This window comes from Trachinotus anak, unplaced genomic scaffold (assembly GCF_046630095.1).
Source record: "Trachinotus anak isolate AG129_WGS33_773 ecotype Australia unplaced genomic scaffold, CSIRO_AGI_Tana_v1 ptg000002l, whole genome shotgun sequence".
Taxonomy (NCBI): domain Eukaryota; kingdom Metazoa; phylum Chordata; class Actinopteri; order Carangiformes; family Carangidae; genus Trachinotus; species Trachinotus anak.
The window spans coordinates 19,278,494-19,304,064 of record NW_027273853.1 but is presented as its reverse complement, the minus strand read 5'-3'; the positions used below and the strand labels follow the sequence as shown (position 1 = coordinate 19,304,064).

Below are 25,571 nucleotides of genomic sequence, written 5' to 3'. Positions count from 1 at the left end.
GAGGCAAATACCTCTCTTTGTCTTTGTCTTTCTCACACAAACACACACACATACACGCACACCCACACCACGACCTCATCTCATTCTCTCATCCCCTGGAGGTAAGCACTGTTCAAACACATCACATCACTGGCAAACACCGCACCCTCACCAGCCGCCCTCCCGCTCCTGTGCCCACAGACTCAGTCGGATAAGGAAGAGGTGGAGCGGGGAAACCAAGGGGGTGAAGACCTGAAAACCAGTCATATGGGTGTGTGTGTGTGTGTGTGTGTGTGTGTGTGTGTGTGTGTGTGTGCTGGGAGAAAGAAGAGGAAGCAGAGGGATAATGAGTCAATCTGAGACAAGACAGGGAGCAACAGGGTGATGTTTCTTAAAGGTGTGGTTTAACAGGTCTCTTCCCAGTCTCAGACAAATACATATCCATATTCCTCCGTAACGTCTGTTGTGAAGGTGTACATTTGGTTTTATCTGATGATTCACCGTCTGAATCATGATTAACAGCCAACATTCAATTCGTGGAAGTTTTTCAGTGACCCTGCAACCGACGCAAACAAAAAGGTGTTAAGGACTGTTGCGTTTAGAGTGCAGAAGATGATTTTGAGGTGCTTTTCATTTCCTGCTACTTCGTACATGTACATTTCAGAGAATAATATTGGAGTTTTATGGGAAATACGCATATTTCCTCTCTTGCTGAGAGTCAGATTAAAAGATTGATAACTCTCTCGTGTCTCTAAGCTAAATATGAAGTTCTAGCCAGCAGCAGGTTAGTTTTGTTTAGCTTAAACACGAAGGAGGAAAGAGCTAATCGGGCTCTGTCCAACCCTCACTCAAATCACAGCTTTTATTTTTTTTTTACACATCGGTTTTTGATTAAACCAAAAACCATAAAATGTGGTTATTAGTGACCTTAAGAGGAGACGGATTTTGTTTTTGTTGCTAGCTACAGTCTCCTGGTGGTAGCTTAATTTTAAAGTACATTCAGAAAAGTATGATTTTGAATGTAGGGCTTTTATTTTTACATTTGTACTGTTCACATTTCTATTGAATTGTCTTCCAATTTGACATCATAGGCAATCATTTGGAGTAAATTTCATAATAAGGTGGGCATGTTTTTCTAAAAAGTAATTTTGAATGCATCTTCTCTAATAAATAATTCACCATCCTATCAGCATGAGGACGCATGTGGCATTGCCAGTGTGTGGGGGAAAAAAAATCAATGAAGCTGTGTTGTGCGGTCAGAGTGGAGTTTGTTAAACACAAAATCAATAGCAAGGCTCCAGGACTCCGGAAGTTGTAATGTGTTGTTCATCCGTTGGGTGGAATTCCCTTCCCATCCCTGTTCAGCCCCCATGCAAGGACACAAGAAGAAGAAGCAGAGAGGAGTTTGTATTTTGTCATGTCTGTATTTTTGTCTCATTTTCACAAAACATGTACAGGGGAAGGAAAAGCCTTTCAATAGAACCTGAGGTATTTTTGCATCAAGCAGCCTAAGGTATCAGGATTTTCTTTTAAAAACTCATCTAAATTAATCAGTGTTCTTAGATGCGTTGCTATTTACACAACATAATAATAATAATAATAATAATAATAGTAATAATAATAATAATAATAATTCAATAACAACAGTTTTAGCAAATGGGACAGCCTGCATCATCTTTGTTACATGTCATAAATAATTCTAACAATATTTCTTTAAAATATAGGGAGGAGGGTGAGGAGAGGAGAGGTTACTTCCGCCTCGGGGGAACATAGGAATCTATCTGAACTTACTGTAGCTGCAGCAGCACAAGGTCAAAGGTCAGAGATCGCCAGAGAGAAAAGCTAATCAAGGGTCAAAGGAAAAATAAACACATTTTACATTATAAATAAATAGCCATCTCGCACCAGGAGAGCAAATTTTTTTCATTTCTTTCACCTCAGGATGAAGATCCTCTTTTTTTCCTTTCCATTTTGTTATGCCGTTTTCTTTTTAAATCAAAGCTTTGGAAAATAAGAAATGGGAAAAAAAGAGAAGGAGAGAAAGCGAGGGAGCTTTACGGACATGCATTGTGCTGATGTACCAGCAGCTGTGTACCCTGTGCCGGGCTTGGCTCACTGAAAGATCCCCTGAGAATGAACAAAAGGGTGTGTGTAGGGCCTATGCTTTACATGTGTGAATATAAGTGTAAGTGCATACAGTATGAGTGCGTGTGTGTAGGTTTCAGCTTTGGTGGACATGCTATGATGATGACTGATGTACTGGTGCTGGCTCGGAGAGGACACTTGGAGCAAGTCTTTAAATCTCATACTTGTGAAAGTTTGTGTGTGTGTGTGTGTTTGCATATAGTTGTTATTATGCAAGCCCTCATGAAATTGATGGAAAATGTTTTTCTATATGAGTGATCAGAGCGTGTGTGGCAACTCTGTCTTCCTCTGCACACAGCCAAAAAAACCAAAAAAACAAAAAACAGTCTTTTTAGTCATTGCTTGAGCCCTCAGTTGTGATAAATCCATGAATTCACACTGCAGATGAGCTAGAACAGAGAACCTGTTCTTATAGATCTCATCTCGAGGATGTCTGTACCATCCTCCTAACGCCAAACAGAGGCTCTGTATTTGCATTATCAAAACTCAACACTTGGCCTTCTGAGTATCATGTTGCTAGGGTGTGGATGGAAATCGAAATTGTTAATCAGAAAGCAGAAAAGTGCATTTCAAAGTCATACATCATTCTCCCCAAAGAAGGAACAGCACATATTGCTTGCTTGAATTTGTTGAATGTGTGTATTTGTACGAGTGTGTGTTCATAAATACCATACAGCAAATAATAATAATAATAATTCAACAAAAGAAAAATTGAAATAAATCCACAAAACATTATATTATTTCTCATTACCAGAATGAACCAGTACAATAAATTAAAACTATAACTGAACAAAAAAGTCCATTAGAAGTCCATTAAAATTGCTATATATATTCATATTGTATATATAGTATTTGTCTGTCTGTAGTCAGCCTTTCTGGTGCATGCTCAGTGGTGACCATAGGTGGTGACTGGGAGCTGTGGGAGGGGGTTGGGGGTCTATTAAGGAGCTGAAGGGCCATTCAAATGAACCTTCATCGCCATCCCGAAACCTCAGTCCCATCATGCTGTTAACACTGGAAACAAAAAAGTCAGGAAAGACACACTGTGCTTTCGAGGGGTGGGGGTGAGGGGGTGGAGGCAGACTCCCTGTCACTTAGAGTCTTCAACTCAAAGTCTTTTCATCAACAAAACGCTGAGGATCCTTCATTGTTTGGATGCAGTACCGCCTTTAGATTAAGTCCTTGGGATCTCTCTGCCTTGTGCTGTGAGTGATGTGAGGAGACGCTGCTGTTAAGGAGTCCGTTATTGTTGTTGACATTGTAATGCAGTCTGTAGCAGGCAGAGCCACTGGGAAAGGACGGGTGGGGGTGGGGACGTTGCCGTGCGAGGTTCTGAGGCTTTCTGACAATGGGGTGAAGCTTTGGGGGGAAACACAGGGCTTGGTTCAAATCACAAGCTATACACCCACTGAAGCACACTACATTTGACCACAGGCAAGCAGGTTGTGTCCGAACTCTGTCAAAATAGGGATATTCTATATAATAAGGATGCAACTTGCCCTGGGTTGTTCCTTTTCATCTGTGACAGAGCTCACAAACATTAAGAGTTTCAGTACCTACAGTTCAGTCCACCCCCTGTACCCAACCCTCCCCCAGACTTTTCTTCAGATTTGTATGAGAGTTCAGGATGGTTATGGTCTGCTAAGCACCACGTCTCAGGCTCTGTCTGTCCACGTGCGAATGCTAATTCGCATGCTAACCTTTTCACATTAACTCTCTGCTTTTGTATCTATTTGTCCTTCTCTTAGATGGAGTCTTTAACACTGTCTGTCTGTGAGAGGAGCACAAAAAAATACTCTTCTGCTCCTCCTCATATGTCCTCTTCTTGAAACCCCTCTAAACAGGTCCATTTTTGCCCCCAAGGGACAGCTCTGAGCATGTCCATTATCTGTCAGGATACCTCGATAATCTCCATGCTTCCAGAGAAGCTCGACTGCTTCCCGATCTTCCCCAGTTCTTCCCGGGACCGTGTCTCAGAGATGCCCTCCTCAAACTCCATCTGACAGCTGCGCCGCTTGAACTGCTTCTCTGACGCAGGCCCGCTGTTGTTTGAGCTGTTGGACAGGGACACTGTGGACGACGACGTGGAGTCCCGGTGGTCTCTCAGTGTCTGTGGTGCTGAGGGCTTCTCCCTCTGGGATTTGTCTCGTAACCGGACACCTTCACTGCACCCAAACGCCACGTATGCTGAGCTACTCCCAAACCTCACCGAGGACTCCTCTCCCCCTCCATTCCCCCCTCCTCCAAGCTCCATTTGTCTCTTACCGCCTTCCTCTGCCCCAAAGTGCCACGGGGCATCTGTGGTGGGGGTGACGGGTGTGACGGGAGTGGTGGCCTGGACAGTGTCTCTGTGTTTGGTCCACATGGCCCCAGACCCCATGTTGGGCAGGGAGGGTAGTGAGAGGAGCAGGGAGCCCTTTAGGTTCTCGTCCAGGCTAGGGCTCTTGTGGTCCAGCGACAAGCTGAGGGACTGTGGAGGTTGGTGTGGTTGGGAGTGGACTGGTGAACTGTGCTTGGGTTTTCTCCTGGGTCTGGATGAAGAAGAACTAGACCGATAGACTCCTTCACTTCCTCCGAGCCCCAAACCTCCGATGCTGCCCCCACTGCCTGGTGAGGGGAACGGTGAATCAGAGGAGCTGGGGCTGTCTAGGACGGGAGACTGGGAGCAGACACCATTGGAGGTGCCTGTTCCTGGGCTGTCAAGCTTGCACAGCTTAGGGACGTCTTCAGAGTGTGCGGGTGCCAGGCTGGGGCAGTGGGGACTGTTGGGGGAGTAGACAGACTTAATGTCCAGGGAGAAGGAGCGTTTGAGCCGGTTAGTGTCCATGATCCTCTCTGCAGAGAGGTGCAGGCCATTGAAGCCTTGCTGGAGGGAGGTGGGTGACGGTAGCTTGGGTTCTGGTGGGATGTGTGGCTCTGCCACAGATGAGTCATAGCTGCTGTGGTGACCGTTCATCTCAAAACCTGTCTTGACTCCATTAAGCTCTGAGCTTTGCTTGCTGTTGTTTTCAGAGATCTTGTCATCAGAGGTTGAAGTTAAAGCTTGGAGTAATCGCAAGCCCTTCTCAAACTCCAGCAGCTGACCAAGGAAGTTGAAGTTGGGGGATATGGACGGTCTTCGGTCCTTTACAAACCTGTTAGGGAAAAAAAAGTTGGAATATATTAGTCACAGCAGAGCAGAATTACCCCAGATGAACTAGTTTTGTGTGTTGTCCAGGCAAATCAAAGCCTTTTGTATACGCTCTGTTCCCTAGCAGCCATCTAACAATTTCATTTCTCACGACTGGAGGGGTGGGGGTTGAGAAAATCGTCTAGCATTTCTGTCAACAGTGAGTTGCCTTTTTACTGTGGCTGACACCTTAGCTCGGTGAGGGGTGGATGGGAGGAGCAAGCGTACCTGTAGGCATCATCTGATGACAAGCCCATTGTCTTCATGATGTATGCAATGGCGATGGTTGCTGAACGCGAGATTCCAGCCAGACAGTGCACAATGACTCTGCAGTTTGACACCTTAGCTTTGTCTGTTGGGGGGGGGGGACAAACAGATATGAATACACACAACTAGACACAAATGCACACACACTGCAGATCATTGACAGGTCTCATCTTTAGCACAGTCTCTGGAGACAATCAGAACCTATTGAAAGCAAACTGACATTTCCTGGAAGAGTACAGGGGGGTCAACTAAGCGGATGTGTTATACCTGACGCTTTTGTTGCTTAAGCTGCACGTGAATGTTTAGTAACTACGACAATGAAGGATATGTCGTATTGAATATCATGGCATTCTTTAACACATAACTTGAGATGAATTTACTTCCTTGTAAAGACGCCCTCCTCTTACCTATGAATTCGTTAGTTTTGTCCAGCCAGGGAAGCAATTTCTCACAGTAGTTGTCGTTTACTGGGATGCGCATGAAGTGGCTTTCACTAATAAAGTCTGGCTTGGGGCAGGTGTTGCTGGCATTCAGCACATAGGTGATACCATTCTGGGCCATCAGATCCTGCAGAGGTAGAGATAAAAGGGGTTTAAGATCATGTTTTGTTGCCAGGTAACAATAACCAGTCAGTTATATTTCTTTGACGGTGGTGAAATGGATGAAAAGACGCAAAAATGAATTCTACCTTGTTGAGGACGTCCTTCTGTGAGCCCAGGTAGAGGTGTGGCAGGATGCGAGTGGGCCCTACATTAGCCACAGGCAAGCAGGGCTGGGACAAGCTCATAGGTAGAGCAGTGGCAGGCTTCCCTTCACACAGGCCAGGGAAACAGGAGGAGAAAGCAGCAAAACCTCCTGCAGAGAAAGTAGAGAGGGAGAGCAGTCGTTAAGTACACTAATGGTTTTCTACACTGCAGTCACAAAACATACTGAGAACTCTGCAAACACTCCCATGAGCTCATCAAGAGCACTGAAAAAAAAAAGAAAAGTTGCACCACCATTAGCAGAGCAGACAGACGCTCTATTGACTTTCAGAGGTGAATCTGGGCTACAATGTCTGGGTCCTGCTTAGTGCAACAGGAGCAAAAAAGAGGCTCTCTGAGCTTCTGTGTGAGTGTTAGGTTAAATGCTGGGCGGCCAGGAATGTGTGAGTCTGGCCCTTTAAGAGGCAGGCGGCTCCACTTTTGGCATATGTGTATAGTGTGTGTGTGTGTGTGTGTGTGTGTGTGTGTGTGTGGCTCTGTTTCCTGCATGAGCTCATGTCCTGTAGCAGTGCATTGCGTCAGGCTGGGGGAATGAGAGAGGCCACAGGTGCAGGGCCAGGACAGAGGCCCAGTAACATCCCCCTGACAACCGCACATCACACACATACACACACACAGACACACACATGCACGGAATTGCATATGCAAACCCACACATACAAGCAAGATGATACACTCCGAGACACAATCTGATGACATGATCACATAATCTTGCAGTCAACATATGCTCAATATTCACTCTCACTGTCTATAATTCTCTGTTCCCCCAACACATGCGCGCACGCACACACACACACACACACACACACACACACACACACACACACACACACTGCATACCCACACTCATCATTACTCTGCAATACAGTGGTTGTATAACTACAGGGTGGGGGCCAACGAAGGGAGATGGTGTGTGTGTGTGTGTGTGTGTTGAGGAGTGGGTAATGACCTCGCTGAGGAGTGTAGAGAGGGGAGAGAAGTGCTTCAAGGAAACCCTGAGCCCCAGAAAGCAGATTAGAACCTAATCTAGGTTCAGCCCTGCCTGACCCAATCTGGGACTAGCGTGCACAAACACACACACACATACACACACACAAACACACACACATGGTCACGGAGTGAGAGTGAGTGAGACATGACATCACTGTTCTAAAGTAGCATACACAGCACAGTGCAGGCAGGACATTGCCTTCCGTTGTAACTCACACCCAGCTGCACTACTTATGTAGCAACGGCTGGCCAACACACACACACACACACAGAGCACACAGTGTCAGCAGCATGTACTGTGTACTCAACAGATATGAGCGATGGGATGAATAATAAAAAGTGGCAAAAAAAAAAAAGAAAAAAAAAAAAGGTTGTGCAAATGGTCAGAGGATCTGAGCTTTGGTATTTGGAGCAATTTCACAACCCCACAGCTTGAGGATCCTCATGACCTAGTGCTATTCTGGGTGCACTGTCCCTTTAAGAGCAAAGTGAAGAAGGCCTGTCTGTTTCCAGCTATTAATGGCAACCAGTGGAGCAATGACATCAGCGCTCCACATGGGGGGTGGAGTGGAGGGAAAGATAGATAGCTAGATGCAGAAAGACCAATCAGATACAAGAGGGAAAGCTTAATGCAAAGAAGGAGAGGATGAGGGATAGCTGCTGTATTCAGCTCTAAAATGTAGACTAAACAGACATATGTAGTTCACAGTTAGGCTTCAGACTGTGCTGGCACTGTAAATCTCCACCAGAGCCTCTTTCTAGTGATCCTTTGGGTGGTGCAACAGCGTCACTAATTGATAAAACAGAGGGAGGAGGGGTAGTTGTTTGAAGGGTTTCTTCCTGGTTTCTCCATTCCCAAGCTGCTGGTATGGTGTGTCTGCATACACACACACACGCAAAGAAAATAAATGGTGCTACATATAACCTCCGCTACAGGCATATACTGTATCTGTGTGAGGAAGCGGTATGTTCCTGGAGACAGTTAAATCAACAGGAAAAGCCTCACGTCACACTTCAACCATTTCCCTTTCTATGCGAGGACATTGTTAGAGAGTTGTTAGAAGGACAGAAGACAGGACGTTCCAAGGCAGAGATGGTGTTTGTGTGTGGGTGTTTAACACTGAAGAGAAAGTGTGTTTGTGTGTATGAGGGGAAGTGAACACATGAATGAAAATACTCCTCTAAAAATACTCGTGCCCTTTAATCTTGAGTGCATCTGGATTATTAATTACGGACATGATTACTGTAGCTGGCCTCATCTCATGTTAAATAAACAGTAAAACGGCAGGAAGACTGGCGAGCCAGTGTGTGACTGGGAGAGTGAGTAAGGGGTTACTGGCACGAAGGGAGATTGAAGTCTGAGATAAGAGAGCAGAACTGAGTGTGCCTGCTTGGTTTTTTAAGGGCTATTACATTACTGTGACATTACGTCAACACAATTACAAACACCTTCTGTGTAGTCAAAGCTTTAGACGGCCAGCGCTAATGGATGTTAGTCACACAGGAGATAGCATGTTATTGTCACCTCGTCACCTGACCCCACTCTACTTAAGGTTGTCATGATGACGAGGAAGGGCAGTGATGTTGATGACAGTTGGCTCATCGTGTCCCCGAGTGTTGTCAGGATGGAATAGAACACACACACTATGTGTCCAAAGGGCAGATGGACACACACACACACACACACACACACACACACACACAACAGCGTGCACCAAATAACCCAAAGAGACATGGCCTCACATTCTCCAAAAGAAAACGATGACACATCCGTCCATTCCAATCTAAGCACACAAAGTGCACACATAAACACACTGTACATTCACACTGAGGTCACTGAAAATACCCTGTGACACACACCAGCCCAGCTGTCCACAAAGATGACATCAGAGAGTCAACTGGGAGAGATGAGTTCACCTTCAGCACAGCATGATAATCAACAGAGACTAACACACGGCAGCATTAAACTCAAGATATAAACTTAACTTGGAAAATCGAACCAGAAACATAAAGCTGAATCCTACAACTACAGTTGAACCTGAAAATGAACTTTCTGCAAGAACAAAGGCATCTGTGAGGAAAAAGCGTCACGCTGTAGTCATGATCTTGTGCCTCACGGAAATACTATTCAAACTTTTATTTTTGGGCGACTAGATCACCTTTTGCACTGCGTTACGTCATCTATCTTTAACTTCTGGAAAATGTACTTGGACAGGATGTGACTAACCCAATTCTGAACACATGCTCTTTTAAAAAAAAAAAAAAAAAAAAAAAAATTGGGGTAGAAAGAAAACACACAAGCGGGAAAGAGGGCACTGTGTCGCCAGCAGCAATGCTAGCCAGCGGTGACTTCCTTTTTCCGTTTTCCTCTGCCCACTTCATCACTTATGCAACTGCTTATTTTCCCCTCTCGCCCTGTCAGAGCCGAGCACTCAGGCCTCCTTTGTTTGCTGGTAGCGAGCGGTGGTCTCTCTCCTCATCAGTCATTTCCCTTAACTAACTTAATATTCACATTTCAGTTTAAAAATGCTGGTTATTATCCAACAGACATGAAAAGTGTGTGTTTAGCAGAAGAAGCTTGGATCAAATTCAGGCTTTTTGGAGCTGTGCTGCTGGGCAAATCGATGCAGAAAGCTGAGAGATAAATGGAAGTGGAATCCCGGAGATATTGACCGGACGAACAGAGACACACAACACCTGCCTGGCTGTTGTGGTTAATAGGAGCTCTGCTGTTACGTCACTGTTTATGGTACAATTGACTGCCTCGTCAATACAAGCTCACCCCCTCCCTTTGCCTCTGTGCCTGTGTGCTTCAGTCTTTGTGTAGCTTGCAGTTGTCCTCTTTAACTCGTCTTTTAATGGAGAGGACACACACACACACACACACACACACACACACACACACACACACACACACACACACACACACACACACACACACACACATACAACCCTCCAGAGCCTGGGGGCATTGATCTGCCTGAATGACTACCCCCCACCCCTCCCTCCATCATTCTCCTCTGTGGTTCATATCAGGGGAGACATGACGCCATCCTCTGTGCCCCTCCAGCTGTCCCCTCTACTATGAGGGGACATTAGCATCTCAATGTGAACCCCCCCCACCAAACCCACCTCCTAACATGACATCATTGCACACATGTCCCACTCAGCTCCACAAAGGCTGTGCAGCAGCCTGGAGAAGCAATGAGAGCGTGTCTGTTTTAGGGGGTAGAGTGGGCCACATCTGTCAGAAATTTGCAGATTGACAGGCCATAGATGAGCTAGTAGGATGAGGTCATCGCTTTTCATGCAGATTGATGACGGGCGGAAACAACAGTTTGATTAACACGTCATCCTGGCTGATGGTTAAACTGTTTATTGTTCCTTTATCTTACTGGGCAGATAGCGGGAAGATGTCACTTTGATCAATTGCTGTTTCAGCAGTACCATATTATTGCAATACAGGGCTATAAACTCTCCTGTAATTTAGCCTGCATTCACAAGTCTATCTCAAAATAACCAGTGACAGACATGATCTATTTCAAATGCTAATTGCAAAAGTGTGATTTTTTGCTAGCTTTCTGTGAGCGAGCGAGCTTAACACTTCAGGCAGCAAAACCTAGCTGTGTAGAGCTTAACTAACACACACAGAAACACACACACACACACCTAACAGTGTCAAGAGTGGCAGGTGTGGAGAGCTTCGATGCTCACTGCTTTGAACCGGCTCTCTCATATGCCCTGATATGCATATAGCATCTACATTTGCAAACTTTACACTGGTGTTCTCACATATATATGGCTCCAAGGATCCAACTCCAACACCAGCGAATTAACACTTTAATGAATGAGTGGCTGATTTGATATTTTGTGTAATATGCAGGTAATTGTGTCGGTGCATATAAAGGATTTTTCTACAGACCCATTGCTTTGCATTGCCTCATCACTCTGTGTGAAAAGGTGTTACTTTAAACACCTGCAGTGCACACTGCACACATATTGATAACATAATCTCCACAAGACACCATTCTTCAGAGAGAGTGAGCAGAGGAAAGAGAGAAAAGCCAAGAGCAGAGCAGAAGAAAGAGAAAGAGAAAGAGCCTTTGTGATAGTTTTACATCTCAATGACCACAGGCTGAGAGAGCATGAACACTATGTCATACCGCGGGTCACAGCTCTCACCCCCCCCCCCCCCCAGCTCTTTTTTTTCTCCTCTCTTTCCTCTTCATCGCTTCTCGTTTTCATGATGTCATCCTCTTAATCCCCCTTCTTCCTATTCTGTCTCTCTAGACACATTAACTGCATAAACATAAAGGTGGGGAAACAATTAGTGGCTGTGGCTGTTTCCCTGCGATGTATTCTTTTAGCCTGCTGTGGCAGTAAATCTCACTATTGATCCAGAGCACGTCCTTAAAATTCACTTCACATCTATCTTTCATTTGCACCATGCCTGGACTGGAATACCTCAATACCTGAGAGCCCACTGTGCCTTTGTACTCATCTGCAGTGCACAAACCGTTACCAGAGGCTTTCCCCTTGTTCTCATCTTCTATATCTGTATTCAACAATGGTGTATTTCATAGTCAAATCCCCAGCAAGTACAATCCCATGTGTCTACATCCCTAAAATCCATATTGAATCATCTTTCCATCTTCACTATGTATGAAGGCCCTGTAACCGCTGTTCACAAGGATCTACATCCTCAGCATGTTACTCCACAGAAATGAATGTTTTCATACTCTCGTTAACTCATTAACATACACACATCACTTCTGCTCCTCTGTGTCCAGGTGGATACACACCTCGTAGTTCTCTCCCCTCCTTCATTCTGCGGACCCTGATCTTCAGCCTCATGTCTGTGTCCTGCAGGTCCGGCCAAAAACAGTCCTCCGCTGGGGCAATCACCACATCCAGAGGCATCCCCCAGAACACAGTCTTGTCTCACACACGCATACACATAAAAACACGGCTGGAAATGTTCTGACAGAGGTGAGCCCTCAGTCTGAGTGTGAAAATCCCAAGTTGACAAAACTCCCGCTGGTGCCCAAGTCCACTCTGGTCACGTCAGCTGTTCCAGTGTCCAGTCGGGGACCCTCAGAGAATTGACCCAGTACAAGGAAAACTAGTCCAAAATGTCTATGGACACACTCCTCAAGTCCACCTATGACCAAAATCCCATGCAATCACCACAAAAATTCCTAAAATGCTCCTGTGTCAAAATTTAGAAATTCTGTGGTTTGTGAAGAATGGTCGCCACAGAGGGGAGGAGAGGAAAAAACAAAAGTGAGTAGCCTGTATTGCCTGTATGCAAACGCCAGCTGTAATGTGCCTGCAGCTGGTTTACAGAGCGTCTGTGTGTCTCTCTGAGCCCTCTCTCTGTCTCTGTGAGTCCACAGCCAGAAGAGTAGCCCACTATTGTTGTGCTGCTTCACTCTCCCCGTCTCTCATTCGCTCAGTCGCTGGCTTACACTCCTCCCTCTCCCTCCCTCCTCCCGCTCTCTCTCTCTCTCTCTCGCTGTGCAAAGAGGATGACGGAGTTGCACTCTCTCCTCGAGCTCTGGGGGTGAATGAGCTCACTTGCCGTGAGCTCAGACTCTGCCCTCCCTCCCTCCCTCCCTCCTCCCCCCCTCCTCCCCTCTGCTACCTCCCTTGCACCCTCCCTCTCTTGTGGAGCCAGAGCTCCGTCATAGCTAATGTCTAAGGCATGTAACCACATTCCTTACTCACCCAACAAATATGCGGCCACCTCAGGGGCCTAGCTGCAAAGCAGGGCTCTATCGGGGAAGGATGGAGGCTAAGACACAACTATCAGGCTGTTAAACAGATACATACATGCTGCTGCAAGACGGATTATGTCTCTGTGTTCTTAATTAGAGGGAAGTAAAATCCTTAGACTTGTGTTGCTGATATATGACACTATGTTTTTTAATATGAACAGTGATGTTTGCATGTTTTGCAAGTTTGTGAAATCGACTTTTTGAAAGCAATAATTAATACACGAGACACAGAATTATCACTTTTCAAATTGGTTATATAATGAGATATCAAAAATTATTATCTGTTATCAGTCCTCAAACTATATCTTTCATAAGGGTAAACATTATATCAGTGAGCAGAAGCTAAATAGCTACATTAGGTGGATTGCCTTAAATGTACCGTAGCCTCTAAGTACATTACATTTACTACAGGGGTGGATTAAGACTGTGGCAGTGTGTTGAAAACTGATTTGTCTCTGAGAGGGAGAGAATGTGTGTGACTTCACCACGTTTCCTGCGCTGGTTCATGTCTAACACGCCCGTGTTTGGACACTGTGTTCTCGTTGTTGAGGACGAAAAGGTAGACAGGAGAGGAGAGGAGAGAGAAAGACGGTGACAAAGTGAAAGCTGAGGAGAGGGAAAAAAAAAGATACAAAAGCAGACAAAAGTGGAAGGGAAGACTAGAGATGATGAGAAGACCAAACGAGCTCATGGTTGGCAGCCATCATCCATTTGACAGGCCACAGACTCCTGGTACTTTACTATGGAATGACAAACATGTAGGCCACAAGTCCAGCTATGGAAACAAAGCACTGGACTTAACATAACCGCTGGAGGGGACTGAATGATAACTGAACATTAACTGGTCATTATACAAGTACAGCTGCTTGAAATACATTTCAAGGCACAAATGCAAACCTACCCCTGAGAATATACGATAGGATCATTTATTTCAGTTTGTATATTTGATACATGTTTATGAAACAAGTACATTCAAAAAGAGGTCCTCATAAATCTGGCCTTTACATGGTGGTTGTTTTTAGCTGCTACTTTATGTCAATCAACTTCTGGTTAACAAAAACTAGCACAGATTTTTCTTGTACTCACTGTGAGTTGGCCAGTCAAATGTGCTGTCAGACCGTCTGCTAAGCCTCAGGTTGAGACATCACGGTACACTGATTACATTCAAACCAGGTCAGATGGGCTTCAAGTAAATTAAGTCATCGCGCAGTGAGCCCTGCTCCAAAAAAAGGCAAATAAGCTTATACAAGATGCCTGGTTAGGGGGCCAGCTGCATGCTGACTGACTGACCTCATCTCATCACTGCAGACCCCTGAACCATCACACACGGCTGAGAACAGCCTTACGTCACCCTCTGTTAAACTACGGGTCACTGAGAGAGGGGAGTGAGAGGAAATCGGTCACTTTTGTGATGATGGGCTTTTTAAAAAAAAAAAAAAAATCTGGATATTGGTCAAACTATGAGTAAACACACGCACACACACACAGTTTGTTCCTCATCTGCAGCTGGTTGGAGCAGGTGTGGCACTACACAGTGGTCAACTGGGGTCACTACACTTCAAACGCACCAATCATCGGTTTGGTTGTTCTGTCTGTGTGGCTTGAGGCCATAAAGCAGCTTTGAAACACAGGACTTCCTAACACCTGCAAAGCCACAGCAGTGGAAGCCAACAGCAACAAAACAAAGTAGCTGCTGGCTGATGTTTTAATGGTCAAACTCTTCTGAGCTAAAGTAAATACCATGCCCCCGTTCTCTTTATACCCCTCTCCTCCTCCTCTAGTCCTCGGCAGGGTAACAAGGCTCAGAATAGTAGGTGTGTTAATTAGAGGATTACAGCCAAGACACTATAAATGACAGCCAGGCCTTTTTTATTGACTGCACATGTGTGCCCTGCTGTGACAGAAATAGGTGGGACCGTCACCCCGGACACCCCCCTCCTCTGACATCTCTTGGATTTAGAGCGTGCTTTTATGGTAGAGGGCTTGTTACTGGGACAACACACGGTTTACACACACACACACACACACACACACACACACACACACACACACACACACACACACACACACACATAGAGACCAGCCAAAACAGACAGGGAGAGAAGTGGAGATGATTATGAGATAGTGGTGTAAGACAGAAAGATAGAAGGTGTGGAAAGGCCAAAGGGGCCTTGGAGACCAGAACAACATGGAACAGCCTCTCCAAACAAGGTGTGTTGTGAGTGATCCAAACAGGAATGGAGAACGAGGGTCGCGCATGTACAAGCAATGAATGTTAAGGCTTTTAGATGTTCTGCTCAGACAGCAAGGAGAAGCCATGTCTGGATTCAAACTACTGCCAAGATTATGGAGTAGTAGTTTTGTGTTTGTGAACTTGTTATACAAATATCATGAATGCAAATATACCATGTGCTGAAATAACTGTCGTGATGTGGTCTGATATATTTCTGATCTTAAACTTAATATTATGTGCTTTGTACATTATTAACCCAATAATAACCCCCTTTTAAATAAATAATTCAATTATTCAAATAAAGTTATCGGCTGATAAAAGTTTAATTTTTGACTAACTGACATTTGTAACCCATCAAACCTGATTAAACACTTTCTCAACAGTAGAGTGAGATCTTCTCCAGTCAAAGCAAAGCACCATTTTTAGTGTTTCACAACACCACCGAACAGGTGTACATGACCTATTAATTTAAAAACACTATAGATTTCAGCTTTAACAGCACCATCATGTTACATGCATATGTAGTAGGACTACATGTTCTGAGATTTTTTTCTGGTTATTGGTTTAATTGATAAAATGTCAAAAGGTGACATCTGGAATTTATTATCACAAAACACGAGTCCATCCTCACAACTAAGCAGATGGAAATACATACATGGCCTTTTTTGCTTTAAATTAAGTTGATATATCAATATATATATATATATATATATATATATATATATATATATATATATATATATATATATATATTCTAAATAATACAAATAAATAATATATATATATATATATATATATATATATATATATATATATATATATATATATATATATATATATATATATATATATTTATTTTATTTTATTTTTTCCACAAAAAAAAAGCCTATTTTCCTGATCAAGTGAATCTAAAATGACCAATGCAAACAATATTTCCTAAAAGATAAAAAAACAACAACTATAAACTAAACTATAAAGACATTTGTTAAAAGTAAACTTGTTTTGTAACTTTGCACTGGCATCATAATATAAATCAAATCTGTTTCATGTAACATATTTCTTCAGGGCCCCTCCCCACTTCCCTCCCCGGTGAGACAGGCAGCGACAGGAGTGTCATCCTACACCGAAGATCATCTGTCAGGATATCACGGGAAAGAGAGACGTCATTCTCCGGATAGGGCAGGTTAGGGTGATGAAGACTGAGAGTTAATGTGTGTGTGAGTTCATCTTTGTGTGTGTGCGTGTGTGCGCTGCAACCATGTGTGAGGAGGATGAGCAGTGGGTGAGATGAAGATAGAGAGGACATTGCTGCAGGGGGATAAGGACCTGGTAGACATTTATTTGCACCAATATGGGTAAACACAAGCATATGTGTCCGTGCACAAGTGTTTATGCCTTTGTACGTGTGTACATATTGGGGTGCGTGTGTCTGTGTGTGTTGATAGTGCTGGTTGTCAGGGGATCAGTAACAAGGCTGCTCTTGCAGTGATGTAATGCCCACAGGAGAACACAGCTGCCATGCCTGGGGGGTGAGGTAGTCACAAGGGGAGAGAGAGGGGAGGATAGATGGAGGGATGTAGCAATTGAGAGTGGGGGAGGCACTGGAGGAGAGAAGAGGAGGGGGAGAATAGGGGGGTGGGGGTGCTAGAGGGGAGAGGGGGTTGTTTTAATCCATAGGGAAATGGTAGCTGAAATGATGTGGTCATATTGTAAAGCGACATTAGTGGTGCGGTGGGAAATTGTGTGTGTGTGTGTGTGTGTGTGTGTGTGTGTGTGTGTGTGTGTGTGTGTGTGTGTGTGAGACATTATGGCTGGATATTGAACATCTATAGTTGATTTATTCTTTGATTAAATGCTTCTTATGGGTATATTTCATTAAGACAGACTCTTTAACACTGGTGCACCGAGCTGTGGTGTATTTTTTAATGGAGGGAATTTAGTTATTGTATTGCACTGATAACTGACTGATCAATCAAGTGTCAATACTGTCTCCTAATATATATATATCTTCCCTCATAGCTTCAACAGAACTTCCTTCCTCCCTTCTGACCCCAATTTCCAGACAGATAACAAGAGCTTTGACAAGAGATAAGGTCAAAGAGAAAGGCAGGGTAGGTGAAGACCAGGGAGAAACCAGAGGAACATGGAGGGAAGTGCTTCTTACATGTAAAGATCAGGCAGAAGGGTGTGTGTGTGTGTGTGTGTGTGTGTGCGCGATTTAAGGCACCACTGATGCACTACATAGTCATGTGTTGTGCTCATGCACGAGATAGTTTCGTCTCTATCTGCGCATCCTGGAGGGAGGCTTGCTCGCATCAGTCATGCAGCAGACCCCCTGCCCTCCAAACAACTTAACCCCCTGGAGGAGCTCAGCACTCGGAGCTACTGCACCGGTAAATCTGTCTCACTGGCAAGAAATTAGTTTACACTCGGAAATATATACACTCACTCAAGCACATGTGCGAGGACACCAAAGACACACACACACACACAGACGAGAGGAGAGAAGAGGGTAAGCTATCAAACACACCAAGGGGGGCTTTCAGGACCAGACGGGCCCTCATAAACCAGATGAACTACTTAAAAAATCCCAGTTGGAGATGTTCAGCAGTGTGTGTGTGTGTGTATGTGTGTATGTGTGTCTGTGGAGAATAAGGGGGACTGTAAAGCTTCAATATGAAATGCTGCTGGCCACCGTAGACATGCGCTTATAGTATGTTTGCACGCATATATGTAAAGCCTGCACATTCACTCTATGTAAAGTGTGTGCATATAAAGTGAGTGTTAATTTTAGCCCAGAGTGAGACAGCTCAAAGCTGTTTTCTGAGGTTGTATATATTTGAGTAATGCATGTATGTGTGTGTGTGTCTGTGCAAAAAAGGATAAATATTATGTGTGCAGGAATGAAGTGATGAATTATGCGTGTATGTGTGTAAAAAAGAGTGAGTGCACACTCTGCTCTCGTCTGATTTCCCCAGAGGTGAGTTTGTCTACACAGGTTTGCTTGAGCAGAACGGATGGTTATTTCATTCTGAATGCTAATGGCCCGAGCTGGGATGCATGGGGTTTCACTGCAGCACTTGAAGGCAGTAACACACTGGAAACACACCTCGCCTCTCTCACTGCCTCTCGCACGTTGGACAGTCTGACACACACAGGGAAGCAGTGTAATAACCGCGCTGCTCTGTCAGAGAGGAGCTGACAGTGGATCAGCTTGTTTTTAATGAGCTTGTACCGCTGCGACATGCAGACTGACAGGCAGGTCTCAGATCAGTTCGGTGTTAATTAGCTCCTATCAGCACAGCAGGCAGGCTGACAGACACACTGTCCTCACAACAGTGCTGGAAGCCATGCCATCTGGTCCTCTGTTACACACACACACACACACACACACACACACACTCTTCAGTGTCTACCTGTCTAACAATTAGCTCAGACAGTCTCAGACAGTACCAGGGTGTTTCTCTGTGCTGTGTGGGTTGTCTGTCTGTGCCTGTGGCTGAGCAAAATGATCAGTTTTCCCCAATATTCTTTTACACAGCAACTATTATCTCATCAGCACACACAGCATGAGTCATAACACAATTTAAGGCGTGAAATGTGTTAAAAAAAAAAAAAAAGCAAAAAAAAAAAAAAAAGTGAGTTAATTTTTCCCCTGTCCTGAAATGCATGTTATATCAGTGCTTGAGGAAAGAATTTTTATTTTCCAATCACTTTTAAAAATCTGGAAATATAATAATTCTGCTTAATTTCCAGTAAAATAACATTCAAAGTTTATGGAAAAGATACACCCTGGGGACTGTATTTGGGGCGTACAGGACATGATGACAGCGGGTATCGCAACACTGGTGGTCAGGCTTGGCCTTCCTGCCATTACAGGCAACGGACGCTGTGTGTACGTGCGCGTGTTCGTGAATGTGTCACATCCACAACCCGACGGTGACATCACTCCGACAGCTACAGAAGAACAATAGAGAAGGAATGACGTGACGCTGTGAGAGGAACTGGGCAAGCTGTTTCTGTGTGTGCCCTGCCAACGCCTTCATGATGCCTTTAAATGATTTTTAAAGCTCACTGTAGGACCTCTGAGCAATTTTGTCTTAATAATAAATCACTTTTAAAATATAAATAAACAAACACATGCTCAAGACGTGTACTTGTACAAATTCATGCTGAGATCCTTAGGCGTCTCCCTCTTTCACCCTCGGGAGCCTAGATGTCACTTCATCAGAAACAGGAAATAGTTACACAACAGAAGGGGAAGTGGCCTCTCTGTAGGCTGCCTTCATCTATGTATATGTGTATTTGGTTGTGTCTGAGAGACTCTGTGAGTGTGTTTGTGTTTATGTGTGCGAAGAGAGGACGATCTCAGGAGGACCGGGAATGATCACAAACTGCTGTATTCCTCAATCTGGGGCCTGAGGCCTGCTTGGAACTCCAAAATTAGCTTGTTGCCGTGGCGATGGAAAAATCTCCCGCCTTTATCAGGAAGCAGCAGTGGCCCCAGAGGTTCAGCCCAAAAGTCTGCGTGTGGTCAGCATGTATTTACGGTAATAAGACCTCTGTTACAAGTCTGTGTACATACCAGGAAAAGTGTTAAACCGCCAAGGATTAAAAGTCTCTGCTCTGCTACAGGCAACTAGTCCACTCCTCTGCCAGCAAGCCTGGAAAAGAAAATCCCCCCTGTCTTTTTTTGGAAAATAATTAGCAAACTGCACTTTAAAATAGATTTTCTCATACTGTAACACACTTCAAATGGCTGCCAAGAAATAAAACCTCATCCACATGGAGGTAGTGCAGTCTAAAACCTGATTAAAACAGCTATATGAAAAAAAAAAAAAAAAAAACCCAAAAAACAAAAAACATGGCAACCAAATAGGTAAATAAGGAAGCAGCGCTACAGCATGCCAGAGATAAAGTGCATCAAAGACAGCAGCGATAAACAGGAATCCACCATTGTTCCAGGGAATGACGGTATGACAGGAGTGGCAGTGGGCAGTCCGAGCATGAATGGAATCTGGTGGATGCAGGCCAGCTCTGAGTAGGATAAACTAGCATAATTGTTAGCTACTCCTTTCCCTTTTCTTCTGGCTTTGGAAATTTCCACTCCACATGTGTGTCAGAGTCATCAGGATAAATGCTGCAGCGGTAAACTGATGGCGCAGCAACCAAACTACCGTGCCCTTGGCCCAAATTCATGGTGGGGTTCGAGTTATGAGGTGCTGATGGGGGTGTAGCACAGAGAAAGAAACAAATGGCCTGGGTGAGCATGCTGCTCAACTTCAGCTCCTGTTGACCTGATGTGTTGACACTGCCTAGGTAACAGTTTAAACAAACTATTTTTATTCCATGCTGGATGCATGCAGGACAGGGGTGGGCTGGGATCATCAAAAGGCCTCTAGATAGATTTCAAATGCAGCAGGAGCCAGAAGGTATGCACTGTGAATGGACTGTATACACAAAGCAGCTTAAACAACTATGGTTGAAGTATTCAGGGCACTGTGGTACAAGCACCGTCCCACAGGATGTCTCCATGACTTTTACTTACTATAAAACAGGCAAACTGCGTCTCGGAAGAAAAGAGATAAAGGTTATTGTGGATACTTTTATTAATTAAATTAAAGTCTACACTTAAATTGGTCCACACAGCACCATTTTTGTTTGCATCCTGAAACAAACTCAAGCCTTTAACATATATCCTGGTAATGGTAATTTATGATCACTTAGGTTATGGTAAAATTTTACATCCTATGTGTTTGAGGACATAATAGTACACGTTTTTTGTTCAGTACCATAAGAAATGAACAAAAATGGAGCTCAATTTGCCCTCAAGTACATCTCTACTTAAATGTCATGTGAGTGTGCTTGCTAAAGTATGTATGTAAGGCCCTGTGCGTGTATGTGTGCACGTGTGTGACCCCTCAGAGTTAGCAAGGTACTCTGAGTGATGGAGGACAAGGGGAAGAGGAGCAGGAGGCAAGCAGAGCAGTGAGCTCACATCATGGTGGAAACATTTGGCAATGGCTCACATAAACACACACACACAGATGCATAAACACACACACACACACACACACACACACACACACACACACACCATCATACTGTGCACGCTGACACACACCACACATACACATGCACATACACACACACGCTGGCCTGTTTTTGTTCTCTGGTTTTGAGGGGAAGAAGGGGAAAATGACATCAAGCTCATCATGTGAGGCCAATGAGACGGACGGGGGAGGGGGTGAGAACACTGGCAGAAACAGAACATTGTTACATAAAACTCAACTCGGTACAGGCCTCCTCTGGGCCCTGTTACCATATTATATGTGTGTCTGCATCTGTGTGTGAGTCTGTCCATATGTGCATGCATTTACTCGATTGCTGGAATGTGTGTGTGTGTTTGTGTGTGTGTTTGTGTGTGTCCAAGTTAAGCATTTGCACAATATCTCATCAAGGTGTGAGTCTTAAGGGAAGCTCATTACATACCTGCAGAGTGACTTGTGCATTATGTCACTGTGCAGCTCCGAGCCTTCTCAAAGTGTGCAGCGACTTCTCAGAGCAGAGAGGTGATGTCATAGATATTTTTGTAGGCCATTTTCTTTGACCTTTGTGCTCCCTCAGTGCTGGCTGGGGTGGGGCCTGTATGTGTGTGTGTGTGTGTGTGTGTGTGTGAGTGTGTGTGTATGTTTGTATATCTACAAGCCAGGGTGAGAGCACTGAGGCCACTGGCGCCAGATGTGACGACCACAGGAGTCTGGGCCTAAAAATAGAGCTCTGTTCTCAGCACCGTGAAACAGAAGAGAGGAGAGAAAGAGAGACAGGAGGAGGAGGAGGACAGAGGGGGAAAAGAGAGGAAGAAATTGGGGAGGTGGGGTAAAGGGGCTGAAGGAGCGATGGAAGGAGGGATGGACAGGAAGGCGAGGTCATTGAGAGTAATGTGTCAGATCTCCCCGGGGAAGGTGAGCTCACCTCCTAATGGCACCACTGGCTCCTTCTCAATGAAATCATTGATCTGCTGGAGCTCCCCACTGCGTAATGGAGAGAGGTCAGATGGAGGAGGGGGCTGAGGAGGGAAAAGGGGCAAGGAGGTGCAGAGCAGCAGGTTAGAAGGTTAAGAGACACAGGAGGAGAAGGTGGTGGGAAAAGGAAAGATGATGGATGGAGGAAGGGCGAGCATGGACCTCAAGCACCCGATGGTAATTAATGTGCAACCTCTCTGACCTGCACTGTGGCTAATCACAACACACCTGGAGGCAGAGAGCAGTAAGCAAATAAATATCACTCAGACATTGTTTGCACAAGTCGACTGATCAAGTCAACCTGATCGCACAGGTATCTACAATTTGTATGTACGTTCCTGTCTAAACCCTAAAAGGACTTGAGATGGTGCCGTTGGCGGCAACTCAAGATGCAGATATGCAGGCGGCACCTTTGGGCATCGAACATGTGCAAGGGATTTATGTCAAAAAGGAAAGTTAAGGAAAAGCAACAAAACAATGCTTTGATCACATGTAATCAGTGATTTGTATCTGTCGAAACACTGAGTGTACACTTGCACTTTACTGCTCGGCAGGTGTGCATGCATGTGTATGTTTGTCGGACTGGTTCAGGGGATGTGGGGATGTGGACACTTCCTGCTGGGATCCACAAGGAGAAGAACCCATAAAGCAAGACTTTCAGCTCTGAGGAGGCTGCACAGGTCAGCATGACGGCCTGTCTCACTCAATGAGCTCTTAGACCACACACACGCATAGACATGAATAAAGGTAGCTAATTGAACGCTTGCGCGCGCGCACACACACGCACACACACACACACAGAATGAAATGAGGAGTATTACCTCATCTCCTCAATAGCTCTCCTCTTTCTGTTTTGTCTTTTCTCTTTTTCTCATACATGCACTCTCAAACATTGCCTCATGCGCATGCACGCATTACTTCATATGCACATATTCATGCAGACATGCGCACAGACACACAATAACATGCATACACACAAACACACACTGACACAAACAGACCTCCTTATGTAGCTCATTGGAATGTCTCTGTGAACGGCTGCATTGTGAGATTTGGCCTCCCACGATTACCTCACCTCTTCAGCCTCTCTCTGATGCACATGCACAGACCACAGACACACACACGCACACAGATGCACACACACACACACACAGACACAGGGGCCTCCGCCCCGTTGTATAACAGCACAGAAGAATGACACATAACTGAATTGACCTTTGTACCTCTGTCTGTGCAGTCACACCCTAACCTGATCTCATCAAAGCCCCGGGGTACACAGCCGCTCCTGTGTGTATTTTGAGCGTGTGTGAGAGAAAGAGAGAGCGAGCAAAAAGAAAATGAGACAGACAGAAGCAGCACCTTTCATCTCTTAAAACCTCTCATCAGTATGTCATTGTCATGTCTTGTCCTGTGTGCTTTTGCATTGAGCTGGCAGGGTGACAGCGTGGGACTCAGCATGCTAACCTGTAAAAACCAAAACTACAGCCTGTGCCGTTTACATACAACATACAAACACTACAGTACGCACCAAACTGAGACTTAAGAAAGAGAAATAAAAAGTACCGTGAAAAAATACTGCGTTCTTTAGACTACTGTCCATAAACTGTTTCTGAGCTTTAATTCTTTCCAGATGTGCACATCTGGGACAACACTGTCCATCAACACTTAAAGGTTATGTGAATTTAATATGCATGATGACTTCTTTGAATACTTTTTTTATACAGTTTTTAGTGTGAATGCACGGCATTATTCAAAATCTGGACCTAGTATGTAGAAAGGAATGTGAAACAGCTCAAATCTAACTAAGCCTATTGAAGGTCACATCTACATATCTATATCTATCTATCTGGATTACATTTTGTGGACAAATCACTGAAGTTCTGTATTATTATTATTATTATTTTCATTATCAATTAATCTGTATATTATTTGTGATTAACTGATTAATGTTCTGCATACTTTCCAAGGGCCCAAGGTTTTTTTACAATGACATGAAACAGAGAAAAGCAGATATTACTTAAACAATGAACCAATTACCAAAATCATTCTGTTGATTAAGTACACACTAATTCCACACTAATAATTAAAGATAATTGCAGGGCGTATGTGAAGTCACTTGAGTTCAGATGTCCTGTGCATGCTGCCCTCCATTTCTCCCTGGAGCAGAGAATCTAGTCACGTCCAGTACGTGTCTTCCCTCATCTCTGTCTCATTTCCTTGTGTGTCCCTTTTTTCTCCTTTCACTCTATCTCTTTGACCCAGTGGTGTGATGCTTTAGTAATCCTGCGAAAAACACTGGCAGATGGCATTGGGAAAGATTAGGGGCAGTCTTGCACATCTGCAAATTCCACGCACACATATACACACATACAGATAAAATGATTACACACCTGCATGTCCCTACACCTTCATTTCCTCTTTTTTTTTGCATTTGTTTTATTTCTAGCTTCTACCTTCCAGCTGTCAGGTTTTAAAGGTACCTAGACAAAATGTGTGTGCTATGAATAAAATGCGCTGTTATTTTTATCACCACCTCCAGTCCACTTGAAACTATGCAACTCTCTCTCTTTTCATCTGTAGAAAATGAGTACATATTCAACACTTTCCCTTCTCTCTCTTTTCCCTTTCTTATTATTATCTTTGTACTCTGTCACCACAGCTTCCTCTGCTAAAACTAGAACATGGGGTTCAGATGCCAGCATCAAAACGTTTCACCCTGGCAGGCGTATATCAAAGCCGACGTGACGCATGACAAAGCTACGCAATTGGCATCAGCTAACATACCACCTAGCTACACACTAGCAGGCAGTGTTGTCTTTGGTTTGGCTGTGTGCTGCAGCTTGGTGGGAAACACGCAAACTTTAGACCCACTGGGGAGGCAGCTGGCTCCAACCAAGTGATGTTCTGCTCCTCTACAAAACACACACACACACACACACACACACAAACTCTTAAACTCACACACAAACACTACACATAACAAAAAGTCAGAACTCTGAAAAAGGCAAGACACATCAGCCTGAGCTCCAACTGGGTGAGATCATTGCTGCAGTAAAAAAAAAAAACGGCTGTCCTCAGAGAGACATGTTTCTCACAAACTCTTTCACACAGTGGATGAAGAAATAACCCAAACACACATCTGTACAGAAGCATGCATGCATAACCCACAAGCGCATTCACATGAATGTGCGCACATGACCCTTTTTTAACTGCCACCGCCGT

The 25,571-nt window shown here is 44.5% G+C and overlaps 1 protein-coding gene across 3 annotated transcripts in view; it reads right to left on the bottom strand.

The window, feature by feature from the left end:
• Positions 1–1,383: 1,383 nt before the first annotated feature.
• Positions 1,384–25,571, bottom strand: part of dusp8a (dual specificity phosphatase 8a) — a 43,354-nt gene continuing 19,166 nt past the window's right edge. For 2 of the 3 annotated variants that reach the window (XM_071503980.1, XM_071503987.1), the window contains exons 4-7: positions 6,249–6,415; positions 5,968–6,127; positions 5,522–5,645; positions 1,384–5,258 (exon numbers count right to left, since the gene is read on the bottom strand). In XM_071503980.1, the coding sequence (XP_071360081.1) occupies positions 4,016–5,258; positions 5,522–5,645; positions 5,968–6,127; positions 6,249–6,415 (1,694 nt within the window). In that variant the 3' untranslated portion in view covers positions 1,384–4,015. Of the gene's footprint in view, positions 5,259–5,521; positions 5,646–5,967; positions 6,128–6,248; positions 6,416–12,116; positions 12,876–25,571 lie in introns of those variants that run through there. The other variant, XM_071503996.1, reaches the window with a different exon arrangement.